This window comes from Sus scrofa, chromosome 3 (assembly GCF_000003025.6).
Source record: "Sus scrofa isolate TJ Tabasco breed Duroc chromosome 3, Sscrofa11.1, whole genome shotgun sequence".
NCBI classification, from domain to species: domain Eukaryota; kingdom Metazoa; phylum Chordata; class Mammalia; order Artiodactyla; family Suidae; genus Sus; species Sus scrofa.
This window is the reverse complement of record NC_010445.4, coordinates 101,086,926-101,103,478: the sequence shown is the minus strand read 5'-3', so window position 1 is coordinate 101,103,478 and position 16,553 is coordinate 101,086,926. Positions and strand designations below refer to the sequence as shown.

General features: G+C 39.3%; 1 protein-coding gene across 1 annotated transcript in view; it reads right to left on the bottom strand.

The window, feature by feature from the left end:
- Positions 1-16,323, bottom strand: part of CDKL4 (cyclin dependent kinase like 4) — a 51,684-nt gene extending 35,361 nt beyond the window's left edge. The window contains exons 1-2 of the mRNA XM_021087585.1: positions 14,127-16,323; positions 1,160-1,381 (exon numbers count right to left, since the gene is read on the bottom strand). Of these exons, the coding sequence (XP_020943244.1) occupies positions 1,160-1,327 (168 nt within the window). The 5' untranslated portion in view covers positions 1,328-1,381; positions 14,127-16,323. The remainder of the gene's footprint in view (positions 1-1,159; positions 1,382-14,126) is intronic.

Below are 16,553 nucleotides of genomic sequence, written 5' to 3'. Positions count from 1 at the left end.
TTAAAAACTAGATTTCTGGAGTTCTTGTCGTGGCTCAGTGGTTAACGAATCCGACTAGGAACCATGAGGTTGCGGGTTCGATCCCTGCCCTTGCTCAGTGGGTTAAGGATCTGGCATTGCCGTGAGCTGTGGTGTAGGTTGCAGATGTGGCTTGGATCCCTCATTGCTGTGGCTCTGGCATAGGCTGGTGGCTATGGCTCCGATTCGACCCCTAGCCTGGGAACCTCCATATGCCGCAAGAGCGGCCCAAGAAATGGCAAAAAAAAAAAAAAAAAAAAAAAAAAAAATTAAAAAAAAACAAAACAAAACTAGATTTCTGGGGTTTTTCTGAAAACAGATGACACATGTTAAAAGTAAAGGTCGGCTGTGTGTTCCTGAGGAAATCACAGCTCTGATGGCTTCTGTACCAACAGGGAGTTTATCTGAGATGCAGAATCTCAGGCTGACTCCAGACCTCCTGCATTCAGAGTCTGCAGTTCAACAGGGTCCCCAGGAGATTCCACGTGCACTAAGGTTTGAGAAGCACTGCCCTCTCCAACAAAATAAAGGGTGCTGGGTGAGAAGCATCTTTAAGCTTTTATGGCTCTAAAACTGTCAGGTTTTTAGGGTAAGAAAAAATTTACATTGAGAACTTATGAATCTCACACATCAAATCCTATCAGAGTGAAAACAAAGCCTTTGTGTAAAATGTGTATACACAGATGGTGGCGCTATTCGATATGTCTCAGTGGAGCGCAGGCAGAGACTAACCCACAGGGATGCCTACAGGGGCCCTGGCAGGGTCCTGTGGGCCCCTCTGTGCCAGGAAATGCTCTTTTAGTTGCTGGTTTATGGGGAGAAGGATTTGGGTGTGGGTAGGGTAGGGTTGTAGGGGTGGGGTGGGGGAAGGCCAGGCTGAAGAGGAGGGTAAACACTAGAATGAGGGGACTTGGGTCAGTGAATACTTACCAACCAGAATGGAAGAACTTCAGTATTTTAACAATCTATACTCAAAATATCAGTTACATATCAGAGCGGCCAAAGCCCAAAGTGATGATCAATTTACACAGTTGCTGATACAAAGAAACTTAAGTGCAATGGAAAAAGAAATCACTTTAAAATTCTTCGTAATGTTGGCATACCTTTTGATATTACGGATGTACACAGGAAGTTAACCTACCTTCAACATGCGTATTTCTCTGAGAGCTATTTTCCTAACTACAGGGTCATCTTCGGATTCCACAAATTTTTTAATAGCTACCACTTGTCCGGAGGTTTTGTTTCTGCATTTGAATACAACCCCATAAGACCCTTCTCCAATCTTAGCCAGTTTTTCATACTTTTCCATTTGAGTTGAAGTGACAAATTATCGTATTGACTGACTTGCAGTACAGTGTTGCACCTGGAAAATAAGATGACTCAGCTTAATCACGTTACCAAGGACAGTGCTCTCACAGTTTCCTAAAGAAGACCAGTTTGCCTAGGCCCCCAAAGGTTTATTTCCATCAATTAACTTTAAATACACTTAAAAATATCTGCATGTTAGTCTGCTAATTTAGTTCAGTCCTATGCAGTTCTTTAGATTCTGCAAAGATCTCACATATTGTTTCTCATAATGGGTTTGTGTTTACTTCAGCTGAACTAAAAGAATTTACGGGAAGGAAGCTTATCCCATCTATTGTTGACATTATCCTCAAGAAAATGATTAAAACATGATACTGTAAAACCCAGGTGAAGGGACACTGCATGGTCTAGCATACGGTGTTTATCTTTTCCGAGATTAGGAAGCATGGCGAACAGGACAAAATACAAAGTGCTCTACTGCCACCTGGTGGAGAGAAGTCAGATGGCAGTTGACAAAGCTGCCGTTTAAAAATAAAAATCTTTTTTAGAGCATAATTTATTGCCCTTAAGTTTTATATGTATGAAGGAACAAATCCTTAAAGTCTTAGATCCTAGAGAAAATAATAATAAAGCACAAAAAGGGCATACTTTTCTAATTCTTCATGAATGCCTTCATATCCATAGTGAATTCTATGGAAATACTGGGTTTGATTTTTCTGTCTTGCATCACGTATTCATAAATTTTGTGGTAACTGGTTTACATGGTAAATAACAAATAAGGCCAACATAATTAAATAGACCTGTCTAGCTACTAAAAATACATAAATTCTTGGAGTTCGTCAAGGATCTGGCATTGTCTCTGCAGCAGCTTGGGTGGCTGCTAAGTGGCGGGTTGGATCCCTAGCCAGGTGCAAGGAGTTAAGGATATGGTGTTGCCACAACTGTGGCATAGGTCTCAGCTGAGGCTCAGATTCGATTACCGGGAACTTCTTTATGCTATAGGTATTGCCGAAAAGGGGAAAAAAAAAAAACCCAAAAACAAAAACACAAATTCTAGGGAGTTTCCTTGTGGTGCAGTGGGTTAAGGATCCGGGATCACCACTGCAGTGGCTGGGAACTTCCACATTCTGCAGGTGTGGCCGAAAAAAAAACCAAAAAGCCCCAGAAAAACACAAATTCTAAATAGTCTCAAAAATCACATGCCACTTTTTTCCAGCATAACCTTTTTGATATAACCTAGTAGTAATAATTGCAATTAAATACCATTGTTCTATGCAAATTACATATAATCTGCACAAATATTTTATGAAGTAGGTTTACTGGGGCTTTTTTTTGTCTTTTTATGGCTGCTCCTTCCACATATGTAAATTCCCAGGGTAGGGGTCAAAATGGAGCTACAGCTGCCAGCTTGTACCTCAGCCACAGCAACATAGGATCCAAGCCGCAATTGCAACCTACACCACAGCTCATGGCAATGCCAGATCCTTAAGCCACTGAGCAAGGCCAGGGATCAAACCCGCATCCTCATGGATACTAGTCGGGTTCCTTACTGCTGAGCCAAGATGGGAAGTCCGAAGTAGGTATCATTTTTTTCAATTATACGGTTGAGAAAATCGGCACAGTGAAGCAAGCAAGGAATGAGAACCTAGGAAGCTGGGTTCCAGAGATCACAATTTGAATCGCAACACTTTCCTGCCTTTTGGTGAATTCCAAAGAATGCACATTTGAAGAACCACTTTATCCAAGCCTTAGTATTAATGAAATGTCAAGTGAAAAAGCTGACCACTTAAAAAAAAAATCCTCATGTTTCACATGAGTATACTTTTTTTTAAATTCCACTATTATTGTCTTTTCCATCTACAGATTGTCTCAGTGGAAAAAGAAATCATCTACTCTCACCTGCAACCATAAAAACAGACACCTGGGAAAAGTGTTTAAGAGGTAAAGGATTACTCCTATTTTGCATATGCTCTTTCTTCGATGTTGTAGGTTCTATTCTCTCTCTTACAAAAGGAAGAAAACTTAGGCAGACACACTCCGTAATACATGGAAAGTCCATCACAGGCTATATTCTGAAAACTCTATTATATTGTATTTTAAAATAGGTATTATTGGAGTTTCTGTTGTGGCTCATTTGTAACGAACCTGACTAGTATCCATGAGGACATGGGTTTGATCCCGGGCCTTGCTCAGGGGTTAAGGATCCATCATTGCCATGAGCTTCGGTGTAGGTTGCAGATATGGCTTTAACCTGGTGTGGCTGTGGCTGTGGCTGTGGTGTAGGCCAGCAGCTACAGCTCTGATTTGATCCCTAGCCTTGGAATTTCCATATGCCACCAGTGCGGCCCTTAAAAGAAAAAAGTAAGCAAGTAAGCAAGCATAAGAAAGGAAACAATAAAGTTGAAACAAAAATTAATAAAGCAGAGAGTACAAAAAAACAGTAGATCTAATGAATAAACCCAAATCCTGGTTCCTTGAAAAAACTTAAACTGACAAATCATTAACTAATTAAGGAAGAGGAGAAACAACAATATGCAAAATAAGTAATGCCAAGAAGGAATAACCATCAAAATATAACAGTTTTTTAAAAAATTCTTGAGAATGCTTTGCAGGCATCTATGCAAATGATTTTGAAAACTTTGAAGAAATAAATAATTTCCTAGAAAAACAGATTTAGCAAAATTTGTCCAATTAGGGATTGAGAACTTAGACTGGTTTCAGTATAGGAAATAGAGTTATTTAAAAAGAAATCCCACAAAAAAGCACAAGGGGTCAGACTGACTATGATGGCATAAAGAGATTGGCAAATCCTCTTCCTAAAACACAAGTATAAGACCAAGCAAAATTGCCCAAAATAAAAACAACAATTTAAAGGATCTGGAAATCAAACCAAAGTGAAAACCAAACAGAGAAATATTTATTTATGATAAGCTGCCAGAACTCCGTTTAAGAACAGTGAGAGGGCAGAAGACCTAAACAGACATTTCTCCAAAGGCGGCACACAGATGACATGCAGGCACATGAAAAAATGCTCAGCATCACTAATTATTAGACAAATGCACATCAAAACTACAGTGAGGTACTACCTCACACCAGTCAGAATGGACGTCATTAATAAGTCAACAAACAAGAAATGAGGATGTGGAGAAAAAGAACCCTCCTTCACTGTTGGTGGGAATATAAATTGGTACAACCACTATGGAAAACAGTATGGAGGTACTTCAGAAAACCAAATGCATAATTATCATATGATCCAGCAGTCCTACTCCTGGGTATATATCCACATAAAACTTTTATTCAAAAAGATACATGCATCCCTATTTTTTTTTTTTTTTTTGGTCTTTTTGCCATTTCTTGGGCCACTCCTACGGCATATGGAGGAGGTTCCCAGGCTAGGGGTTGAATTGGAGCTATAGCTGCTAGCCTATGCCAGAGCCACAGCAGTGCAGGATCCGAGCTGCATCTGCGACCTACACCATAGCTCACGGCAACGCCGGATCGTTAACCCACTGAGTAAGGGCAGGGATCGAACCCACAACCTCATGGTTCCTAGTTGGATTTGTTAACCACTGTGCACGATGGGAACTCCGCATCCCTATGTTCACTGCAGCATTATTCACAAAAGCCAACACATGGAAACAACCTAAATGTCCATTGACAGATGAATGAATTAAGAAGATGTGGTACATATATACACAATGGAATACTATTCAGCCATAAAAAGGACAAAATAATGCCATTTGCAGCAACAGGACAGAACCAGAGATTCTCATACTAAATGAAGTAAGTAAAGAGAAAGACGAACATCATATGATATCACTTATATGTGGAGTCTAAATATGGCACAAATGATCTATTAAACAGAAACAGATTGTGGACATGGAGGGTAGACTTGTGTTTGCCAGGGGAGAGGGGGGAGAGAGGTGGACAGATGAGGAGTTTGGGGTAGGTAGATGCAGACTATTACATTTAGAACAGATGGGTGATGGGATCCTGCTGTACAGCATAGGGAACTGTGTCCAGTCTCTTGGGTTAGAACATGATGGAAAATGAACAAAAAAAATGTATGTGTGGGTGGCTGGGTCACTTTGTTGTACAGCAGAAATGGAAGGAACATTGTAAATCAACTATACTTTAATAAAAAAAATTTTAAGAAAACAATAAAATCCAATGGGTTTTGCACAACAACAACAACAAAAACAACAAAAGAACAGTGGGAGTCTGTGGCCTCTTGCAAGAGGCTGCTGCCATCCATCCTCTACTCCTGGACCCCAGCTAAGTGGGTGCAATAGTATTATCAATGTGGATTGGCCATAAGCCAGCAGTCTTACTCCCAGGGAGATATGTTTGATATGGCTTAGAGGCTGAAAACTTGTGACAACAATGTCAGTAAAATTCTTACAAATTCACTAGAAACAAATGGGAAAGAAACCAGTTTTTCAAGCCTGAAAATATGGTTCCAGTTGGGGTGAGGTATAGACTAGCCAGCACTTTATGGGAAGATCCTAAAAATGAAAGAACCATGGAAGGGCTACTTTAGCTTTCCACCCATCTCTAGCTAACTGGGAAGCTATGGACATACATGGGGAAGACCTGAGAAAGCCTTGAGAAAAGTTAAAGCTGGGCAGGTGTGAGGAACGACTGAATTTTGAATGCACCCCCCAGCACTGACCCACTAGATGAGCGTGAAAGACTTATGGCTACAGGTGTTTGAGCACCATCACTGCCCAACTTACTGGCGACCACTAAGCTATGCAGAGTTGTGACTTTTAGAAGCCAGGCTAAAAAAATTAAAAAACTGAACAGAGACATTAGTAGTCATACACTTAGGAGGAAATGGATTCTGGAATACAGGCAGTTTGTAAAAACAAAAACCAACTCATTAAAAAAAACAAACAAAACAAAACAAAACAAAAAAACAAACTTTCAGGGAAAAAATTAGAATTCAGAATTTCTGGATAATATCCAAATTGTCCAGTTTTCAATTAAGAAAATTATAAGTTGGGAGTTCCCACAATGGTGCATAGGAAATGAATCTGACTAGTATCCATAAAGATGTAGGTTTGATCCCTGGCCTTACTCAGTGGGTTGTGGATCCAGTGTTGCCATGAGCTGTGGTATAGGTCAAAGAAGTGGCTTGAATTCCACCTTACTATGGCTGTGGTGTAGACTGGCAGCTGCAGCTCCAATTCAACCCCTAGCCTGGGAACTTCCATATGCCGCAAGTGTGGCCCCCAAAAAAATAAGAAAAGAAAAGAAAAAGAAAATTATAAGTCATGCTAAGAAAAAGGAAGTGTGATCACTACTCAGGAAAAAAAAGTCAACAAAAATGGATCTAAGTGTTGGATTTTGCTGACAAAGACTACAAAAGCAACTATTAGAAATGTGTTCAAATAATCTAAGCAAATTATAATTTAAACAATTAAAGGAGGTGCAGTGGGTTAAGAATCTGACTGCAGCTGCCTGGGTTACTGCAGAAGCGTGGGCTCACTCCCCAGCCTAGTGCAGTGGGTTAAAGGATCTGGCATTGCCATAGTTGTGGCATAGGTCACAGCTATGGCTGGGATTCAGTCCATGGCATGGGAACGTTCATATGCTGCAGGTACAGCCATAAAATAAAATTTTAAAAAGAATTAAAGGAAAATATGACAACAATGACTCAATAAATGGGAAATCTTAACAGAAAAATGAAAAGTGTAAAAAAGAACAAAGTGGAAATTTTGGATTAAAAAAATACAATTGGAATGAAAAATTCAGTAGATGGACTCATAGCAGATTTAAGATGGCAGAAGACGGAGTTCCTGTTGTGGCACAGCGGACACGAACCCCACTAGTATCCCTGAGGACATGGGTTCGATCCATGGCCTTGCTCAGTGGGTCAGGGATCCAGTGTTGCTGTGAGCTGTGGTGTAGGCCGCAGACACAGCTTGGATCCCGTGGCTGTGACATAGGCTGGAAGCTATTGCTCTGATTTGACTAGCCTGGGAACTTCCATAGGCTGCGGGTACAGCCCTAAAAAGAAAAAAAAAAAAAAAAAGATGACAGATGACAGGATCAGTGAGTCTGAAAGTAGATGAATATAAAATGACCAAGACAACATTAAAAAATGTATATGTATACATATATGTGTGTGGGTATATAAATATATTATGAATATATATAAATGTACATATATGTACACACACGTGTGTGTGTGTATATATACATATAAATAAAACTGAGTTACTTTGCTGTATAGGAGAAAATGGCACAACACTGTAAATCAACTATACTTTAAAAAAATTAGAAAGGATAAACAACGAGGTCCTACTGTGTAGCATAGGGAAATATATCCAACCTCCTGGGATAGACCATGATGGAAAAGAATGTAAAAAAGAATGCATATCTATATATGTAACTGAGTCAGTTTGTTGTACAGCAGAAATTGGCACAACATTGTAATTCAACTATACTTTAACAAAAAATTTAAAAAAAACAGAAAATTACTAATATGAAAGATGAAAGACTGAAGATGAACAAAGCCTCAGAGACCAGTGGGAGAAAATCAATAGTACTAACGTATATGTAATGAGATTCTCACAAAGAGAGGAGTGAGAAAAAAACGCAGAAACAAGTGTTTGAAGAAATGATGGCCAAAACTTTCTAAATTTAGTGAGAAATATTAATGTACAGATTCAAGAAGCTTAATAAAACCCAAATAGGATAAACACAAAGAGGCCCATACCTAGATACTTCATATCAAACTGCTGAAAACCAAAGATAAAGAGAACATCTTAAAGATTGTGAGAGAAAATCCTTCACATACAATGGAATAGCAATATGTTTACTGATTCTTCATCAGATAAACAACAGCAAAAAATCAATAAAACAAAAAATTGGTTATTTAAAAACTTCAATACAGCTGACAAACCTTTATCTCAGCTAAGAAAAGAGAAAGAAATACCGAAATCAGGACTATCCTACAGAAAAAGTTAAAAGAGAAGAGTATGAACAACTTTATGCAACCAAATTAGACAACTTAATTGAACAAATAAGTGCCGAAAAAGACAAAATACCAAAGCGACTCGAGGAAAAATAGAAAATCTGATTAAACTCATAAAAAAATAAAACTGAACTGGTAATTAAAAACCTATCCGTAAAGAAAAGCCCAGGCTCAGATGGCTATAGTTGAATTCTACAAAACATTCAAAGAATACCAACCCTTTACAAACTGTTCAAAAAAACAGAAGATGAAGGAGTATTTCCCAGTTCATTCTATAAGGCCAATATTACTCTGATACAAAGTCAGACAGAGAAATCACAAGAAAACTATAAATCATTATTCTCATAAATATAGACACAAGAACCCTCAACAAAATAATTAGCAAAATACATAAAATGGATATATGCCATGATTATGACATATTTATCTCTGGAATGCGAGGTTGGTTTAATATTTGAAAATCAATCATGTAAAACACTATATTAATAGAATAAAAGACAAAGGACATGTAGATATCTCAAATATCTCAGTAGATATTTTAAAAGTATTTGAGAAAATCCAACACCCTTTCATGATAAAAATCTTAACAAACTGTAATAGAAAGGAACTTCTTAGAGGGCATCTGTGAAAAACCTACAGTTAGCATTATGCTCAATGGTGAACAACTGAACATTTTCCCCCGAAGACTGAGAAAAAGGCATTTGCTTTCGCCACTTATTTATTTATTTATTTATTTATTTATTTTTGTCTTTTTGCCATTTCTTGGGCCGCTCCAGTGGCATATGGAGGTTCCCAGACTAGGGGTCGAATCGGAGCTGTAGCCACTGCAATCTCCTCATGGTTCCTAGTCGGATTCGTTAACCACTGCGCCACGATGGGAACTCCTCACCACGTATGTTTAACATTGTTTTGAAAGTTCTTGCCAGTGCAAAAAAAAAAAAAAAAAAAAAAAAAAGAGTAAAATTAAAAGTATACAGACTGGGGAGTTCCCGTCGTGGCGCAGTGGTTAACGAATCCGACTAGGAACCATGAGGTTGCGGGTTCGGTCCCTGCCCTTGCTCAGTGAGTTAATGATCCAGCGTTGCCGTGAGCTGTGGTGTAGGTTGCAGACGTGGCTCGGATCCCGCGTTGCTGTGGCTCTGGCGTAGGCCGGTGGCTACAGCTCCGATTCGACCCCTAGCCTGGGAACCTCCATATGCCGCAGGAGCGGCCCAAGAAATAGCAACAACAACAACAACAAAGACAAAAAGACAAAAAAAAAAAAGAAAAGTATACAGATTGGAAATGGAAAGAAAAAACTGCCATTATCTGGAAATGACATGCTACCGTATGTAGAAAATTCTAATGAATCTGCAAAAACCTACTATAACTAATGGACAAATTTACAATGTAGTAGAATATAAGATAATATACAATAAAAAACTGTGTTTTTATGTACTGGCAACGAACAATTTGAAAATGAAATTTAAAAATTCCACTCACAATAACATCAAAAGAATAAAATATTTAGGATGAAATTTAACAAGTGAAGTGAAAGACGTACCTATTGAAAATTAAAACATTTCTGAGGGAAACCGAAGTTCCCTGGTGGCCTAGTGGTTAAGGATCTGGTGTTTGTCACTGTCATGATGTGGGGTCACTGCTGTGGCTCAGGTTTGATTCCTGGCATGGAAACTTCCACATGCTGTAAGCATGGTCCAGAAAACTTAAAAAAAAAAAACTATTTTTCTGAGAGAAATTAAATTAGATCTAAATAAAAAGAAAGAAATGCCATGGCTATGGATGGGAAAACTCAAAAAGATGTCAGTTCTCCATATATGTTCAAATATAGATTAAACTGAACCCCTACAAAAAATAAGCTTTTTTTGGGGGGGCCTATAAATTGACAAGATGAACCTAAGATTTATGTGGGAATGCACTGGACCCAAAAGAGCCAAAACAACTTGGAATAAGAATAAACTTGGAAGGAGTTCCCATTGTGGCACAGCAGAAAGGAATCCGACTAGGAACCAGGAGGTTGCAGGTTCCATCCGTGGTCTCGCTCAGTGGGTTAAGGATCCGGCATTGCCGTGAGCTGTGGTGTATGTAGGTTGCAGACATGGCTCAGATTCCACGTTGCTGTGGTTGTGGCTAGTCTGGCAGTTGTAGCTCCGATTTGATCCCTAGCCTGGGAATCTCCATATGCTGCAGGAGCGGCCCTAAAAAGCAAAAAATAAAATAAAATAAACTTGGAAGATGTATATTACCTTCTAATTTTACTGTAAAGTTATGGTAAGTTAAGAGACTATGGTATTGGCTTAAGGATAGACATATATATCAATGGAACAAAAAAGTCAAGAATTAAATCCTTGATTAATGATCAATGATTTTGACAAAGACGGCAAGGCAATTCAAAGAGGAAAGAATATTTTTTCATCAAACAAAGCAAGGACAATTGGAATATGGAAGAAAACCAAAACCAAAAAACACCGAGATAGCTACCTCTCACAATATATCAAAATGGATCACAGACCAAAATGTAAGAGCTAAAACTATAAAACTTCTAGGAAAAAACACAGGAAAAAAAGTCTTTGTAACCTCATTAGGCAAAGATATCTAAGATAGGATATCAAAAACATGATCCATAAAATTAAAAATTGATAAAGTAGAATTAACCAAAATTAAAATTTTTTGCTTTTCAAAGAAAAACTGATCCAATAAGAAAATGAAGATAAGGCACAGAAAAATATTAGCAAATCATATATCTTATATAATATTTGTATCCAGAATACAAAAAACACTCATACAACTCAACAGAAAGTCAAACAATCCAGTTTAAATCTGGACAAAAGATTTGAACAGACACATAACAAAGAAGATACACAGATGTCTAATGAGTACATGAAAGGATGCTATCAGCCATTATGGAAATGTAAATTAAAATCATAAAAAGATACCACCACATACCTATTAGAATGGCTAAAATCCACAAGACTGGTACTATCAAGTATTGATAAGGCTCTGTAGAAACTGGAACACTTAACACATTAATGATGGGAATGCAAACAGCCCAGTCTCATTGCAAAACAATTTGGCAATGTCTTAAAAGTTAAACATAAATTTATCCTGAATGTTAAATATAAACAGCAATTCTACTGTTCAGTATCTACCTAGGAAAAATAAAAAAATACATTTGCATGAAGACACGTATGCAAGTATTTATAGTATCATTATTCATAAGAGCTCCAAACAAAAAAAGCCAAATGTCCATCAACTGATAAATTCCATGCAATGAAATTCAGCAATAGAAAGGAACCAAGTAATGATACATGCTATAATGTGATAAACATTAAAAAGAAAAACATACTGCTATGTGAGAAAAGTCAGACACACACAAAAAAACACACATTGTATGAGTCCATTTACATGAAAACAACTATAAAGACTCATAGTGAGATAACTGGTACAACCTAAATACTGACTGTGGATATCAAATTTTCTGATGTTGGTAATCTTTACTGTGGTTATGTAAGAAAATGTCCCACTTCTTAGGAAATATATACACTGAACAATTTAAGGGTAAAAGGACATGATGTCTGCAACTTACTCTCAAAAGGTTCAGAAAAATTAATAGGCATATATATATATATATATATATATATATACACACACACACAGATAGAAAGGAAATGATAAAATAATGGGATTAAAATGTAAACAATGAATGTAGATGTATAAGAATTCATTGTACTATTCTCACAGGTTTGAAATTGTTATATCAAAACAGAACCATTTAACTTATTTATTTTTGTCTTTTTAGGGCCACACCCACGACATATGGAGGTTCCCAGGCTAGGGGCCCAATCGGAGCTACAGCCACTGGCCTACACCACAGCCACAGCAATGCAGGATCTGGATCCTTAACCCACTGAGCAAGGTCAGGGATTGAACCCACATCCTGGTGGATCCTAGTGAGATTCGTTTCCCCTGCCCCATGATGGGAATTCCAAAACAGAGCCATTTTAAAAATCTATATACAGTGGGACTAAACTGTCTTAACTCACTTTTCCCCTGCATATCTATTTCAGTTACAACAAAAACATTTTTCTCAAACACCAGTATAATCAGATATTGGTCTTCCTCAAAAATGTCTATGGTTTCTACTGCCACAGAATAAAGTTCAAACTGTAGTATGATATTTGCAAGTCCTTTCCACCCTGGTCCCAATGTACCTTACCCACAGTGCTTCTCAGATTCTTCTCCAAACACTCTCAAGTTCCTAAGTCTCTGCTCATACTGACTGCTGCTTGGAAGGTTTGACCCCGAAATCCTCTTCATCTTTTGCAGTTTAACTCAAACGTCTTTTCTGCTTAGCCTTCCCCAACCCCAAAGGGAAGCTCTTTCTCTGCACACATACTGAGTTACAGCTTCCCCCACTCCTTTTTTAGATATTATTTTACACCTGACTTGCTTTGGTTACCCACTGTCTGGGTGTCTGTTGAAGTCCTATCATGATTTTATTCTTCGACTATTCCACTAAATACGTAAAACGACTTTCTCTTTTAAGCAAAGGTAATAATTACATTTTGGCTATTAATATAGTACCTGGGCAGGAAGTGGAGATTAAACAGTGAGATAGCTATTGGCAGGCAATAGATTCAAGGATTGGAAATATTTTTCATAGTCATTAATGACCTTCAATCTGAACCTATGTACCTCTTGGCTAGGATCTCCTGACTTCAGAATTTACCAAAAATTTGACTTTTAATAAAGTTCTGTGTACAAAGGCAAAAATAGGTATAGGCTTGGGCCAGTTGGTGTGTATAGGAAGACAGACAGACAGATACTTGAGAAGATCTTTAAATTCCTTGAAAATCTTCTATTTAACTTCCTTAGTCTTAAGGATTTGCAAAAGGATGCGCATAGACACAGAGAAAACCCTTGGAAGTAGATTATTTTCCATGATTGTATCACAAAGGTCATGAGGGCTCAAGCCAGCCTTTAAAGAATACACTGAGAGAAGGAAAGCAAAATTAAGAAACGGAGAGGAAATGGGGGTAAAAAACACATTAGCTTCCTTATCTAAGTTTATAGGAAACTCCTGTAAATAATGGCGGTAGGAATGAGGGGGTAAAGTAGACCTTTTCAAGACCAGGCTAGGCCAGTACGGATTCTATAGGCTAAAAGTCAGTCTGCTATGTTGTTATTATTTCCAATGCAACCAAACATGTATTTATATTTAATAAAATGGACGAAGGAAATGGGCTATAAAACCATTCTGCATCTGTCATAAATGGTTGCAGAACTTCAAAAGTACACACCCCTGTTTATAAACTTGTCTTGCTGATAGTACAACTGAACAACTTAAAGCATCCCCAGAAAACCAGAAGACCGTATCATTTACCTAACTCAAGAAAAGTAACTCTGTTTAAAAACCTCACATTTCATGTGTATACATAACACATCCGGACGTCTGGCATGATCCACATGATTTCCAAGCCTCTCAACTAGTCGACGTGTAGTGACAATCCAGCTCCTGGGCCACAGAGGGATCTCCCAAAGCGGCTCTCCCAAAGCTCAGCGGTTCTGCTCCCCAGGACCGCACCTACCTCCAGCCAACAGGGGCCGCACCCAGTGGGTTGTGCAGCCAGAGGGGGAGCCACACGCCACCTGTAGCTTCTCGCCCCTACGCTGCTTATACCTCCGAGGTCGCCGGAGGGGATGTCTGCCTCCCTCCCCTTCTCTCAGGGAACTTTCCCTAAACTGGGAGCCTCAACTTCTCTCTCCACCACTCCTGGTGTAAACCCCTCTTCACCCGGCCCCCGCCCGCCCCCGCACTTACGGCGCGGACAGGGCCACCGCAACGCAGCCTCAGGCAGCCCTGCAGCCCCGACTCCCAGCGCTGGCGGTTCTGCGCAGGCAACCACAGCTGCGGCGTCACCCGGGCAACCGGACGCTCGGGCCGCGCGGGGCGGGCGGCTTCCGGGTCCCCAGCCTCCTGGCACCCGCCGCAGGGGAAGCCCGAGGCCCCGGTTCGACAGGTCCAAGGGTCGCCTTGAGGCCAGCCTTAATCCTCAGTGTGTGGACGCAGGGGCAGTATCGCCTCTAAGAACCCTTTTAAGCTGCCCCGAGGAGGGCACTCAGGAAACGTTTTGACTGCTTTTCCATAACACTGTGATTATGCTAAGTCCCTTTATTTTCCAAGGCCTCAGGAGCACTAAAATTAAGCACGAGTAAGTGTCGAGGTTAGTCTGTTTTCCTGCCTGAGCAGAGACCTTCTGGTGGGCAGAACCTCTATTATTGGTCTTATTATTCTTCCGTTCCTCCTTCCTGTCCAATAGCTTTTCAGCAGCCTTCCGTAGGCTTTTCCGCAACAAGCAGCTTTATCTATTTGCTGTGGTTCATTGCTGCATTCTCATAATTCAGCAAGCATTGTACTAGTGTGTGGGGCTGATTCAGAGCAAGACATGTTTGCCATGCAGTGGAAGCAAGGCCAGCAAACAATGTGATGAATGCTATTTGAAGGTACAGGTATTAACACTGGAAAAGAATTTTTGCCAAAGCTTACCCTTTCTGTTCCTAAAATGAACTCAGAAATACTGTTTTGCCGATGAGCACATACACACTTTGTTTGGCATCAGTAAAATGCTCCCCATCATGCCTAGATTTAGGATGTCCGTACTTCCCTTCTTCCCTCAGAGGTTTAACTTTTCTCCCTTTTCCTCATCTATCTTCAGTTTTCCACTTCCTTCATTTGCTTAGAAATTATGCTCTAATCTCCCATCTTTATTTGAAACGAAACAAACCAAGAAAACTATCTCCTTAAGTCCAAACATGCTCCAACTAAAATCTACATAAACTCACATCAACTTATTTCTGCATTATTTTTGCCCCCATCATGCTATATAGGTGATTTTCTCAGTAAAGATACAAGAGATCACTGTAGGTACAAACCTAACAGCTCTTTTCATCTTCATGGTATTTGATCTCTGCAGTTTTGGTAACAGTTGACTAGAGCTACTTTCCTCATTAGGAAGCTCTTCACAATCAGGCCCATCCTTGTTTTCTCCTTACTCTGCTCCTCACACCCTGAGCTCAGCTGTATTTAACATCACTATTCCTTGAACAGACAGCATTTTTGCACATGCCTTAGTCTAGCCTATAGCTCTCTACCCTGATTTTTTTCTGCACTTGCTAAACTCTTCATCTATGAACAACTCAGCTTAAATGTAATTAATGTTTTACACCAAGGCCTTCCTTTTCTCAAAGCAGAATTAAGGTACAGCCTTTTGCATTGTTCTTTAAATATCTTTATTCATGCAGTGTGCTCCTGGAATATTGGGAATGATGCCTTTTCCATCTTTTCCCCAGTGCCAGTGAAGTGCCTGGATCCACTGTAAATGATCAATGTATGTTGGTTAAAGAATTATCTCGCAAGAGTAAAAAAGACTTTTGATTAGCTTATTTCATAAGCTTTAACTGTAGAATTAATTCTGTGCAAATCCTTTTATTATACAAAATACTTTGAAAAAGGAAAATCCTTTGTGATAAGGCAAAAAATTAAGAAAGTTAATTTCTCTTGCTGCAGAGAGACAGTGAAGATCAGAATTTGAAATCCAAGTCCTGGAGAAAATAAGTATAATTTCAGGGGAGAAAGGCTAAAGTGTACTTTAGAGGGTAGTAGAATATACTGCATATAGTCTTTGTGGCAGTTTAGCACAGTAGTTAAGAGTATATACTTTGAATCAAGCCAAGTGCCTAGGTTCCAGTCATAGCTCTACTTACCAGCTATATTATTGGGCAAGTTATTTCATCTTTCTGTGCCTTAGTTTTTTCATCTGTAAAATGGCATTAACAATACCTACACCTCATTGGGCTGTTCTGGGGCTTTAGTGGGAGAATTTATGTAAAGCACATAGAATAATATCTGGTACACAAACACATGTGTTAGACAAACTGTTATATTCCTTCAAGTAATAGTCTTAGTGTTTGTCCATTATTTTACACGGCACCTTTTTTTTTTTTTTTTTTGTCTTTTTCAGGGCCACTCCTGTGGCATATGGAGGTTCCCAGGCTAGGGGTCTAGGGGTCTAATCTGAGCTGTAGCTGCTGGCCTATGCCAGAGCCAAACAATGCAGGATCGGAGCCGAGTCTTCGACCTACACCACAGTACACGGCAACGCCGGATCCTTAACTCACTGAGCGAGGTCAGGGATCGAACCCGCAACCTCATGGTTCCTAGTCGGATTCATTTCCGCTGCACCGCGAT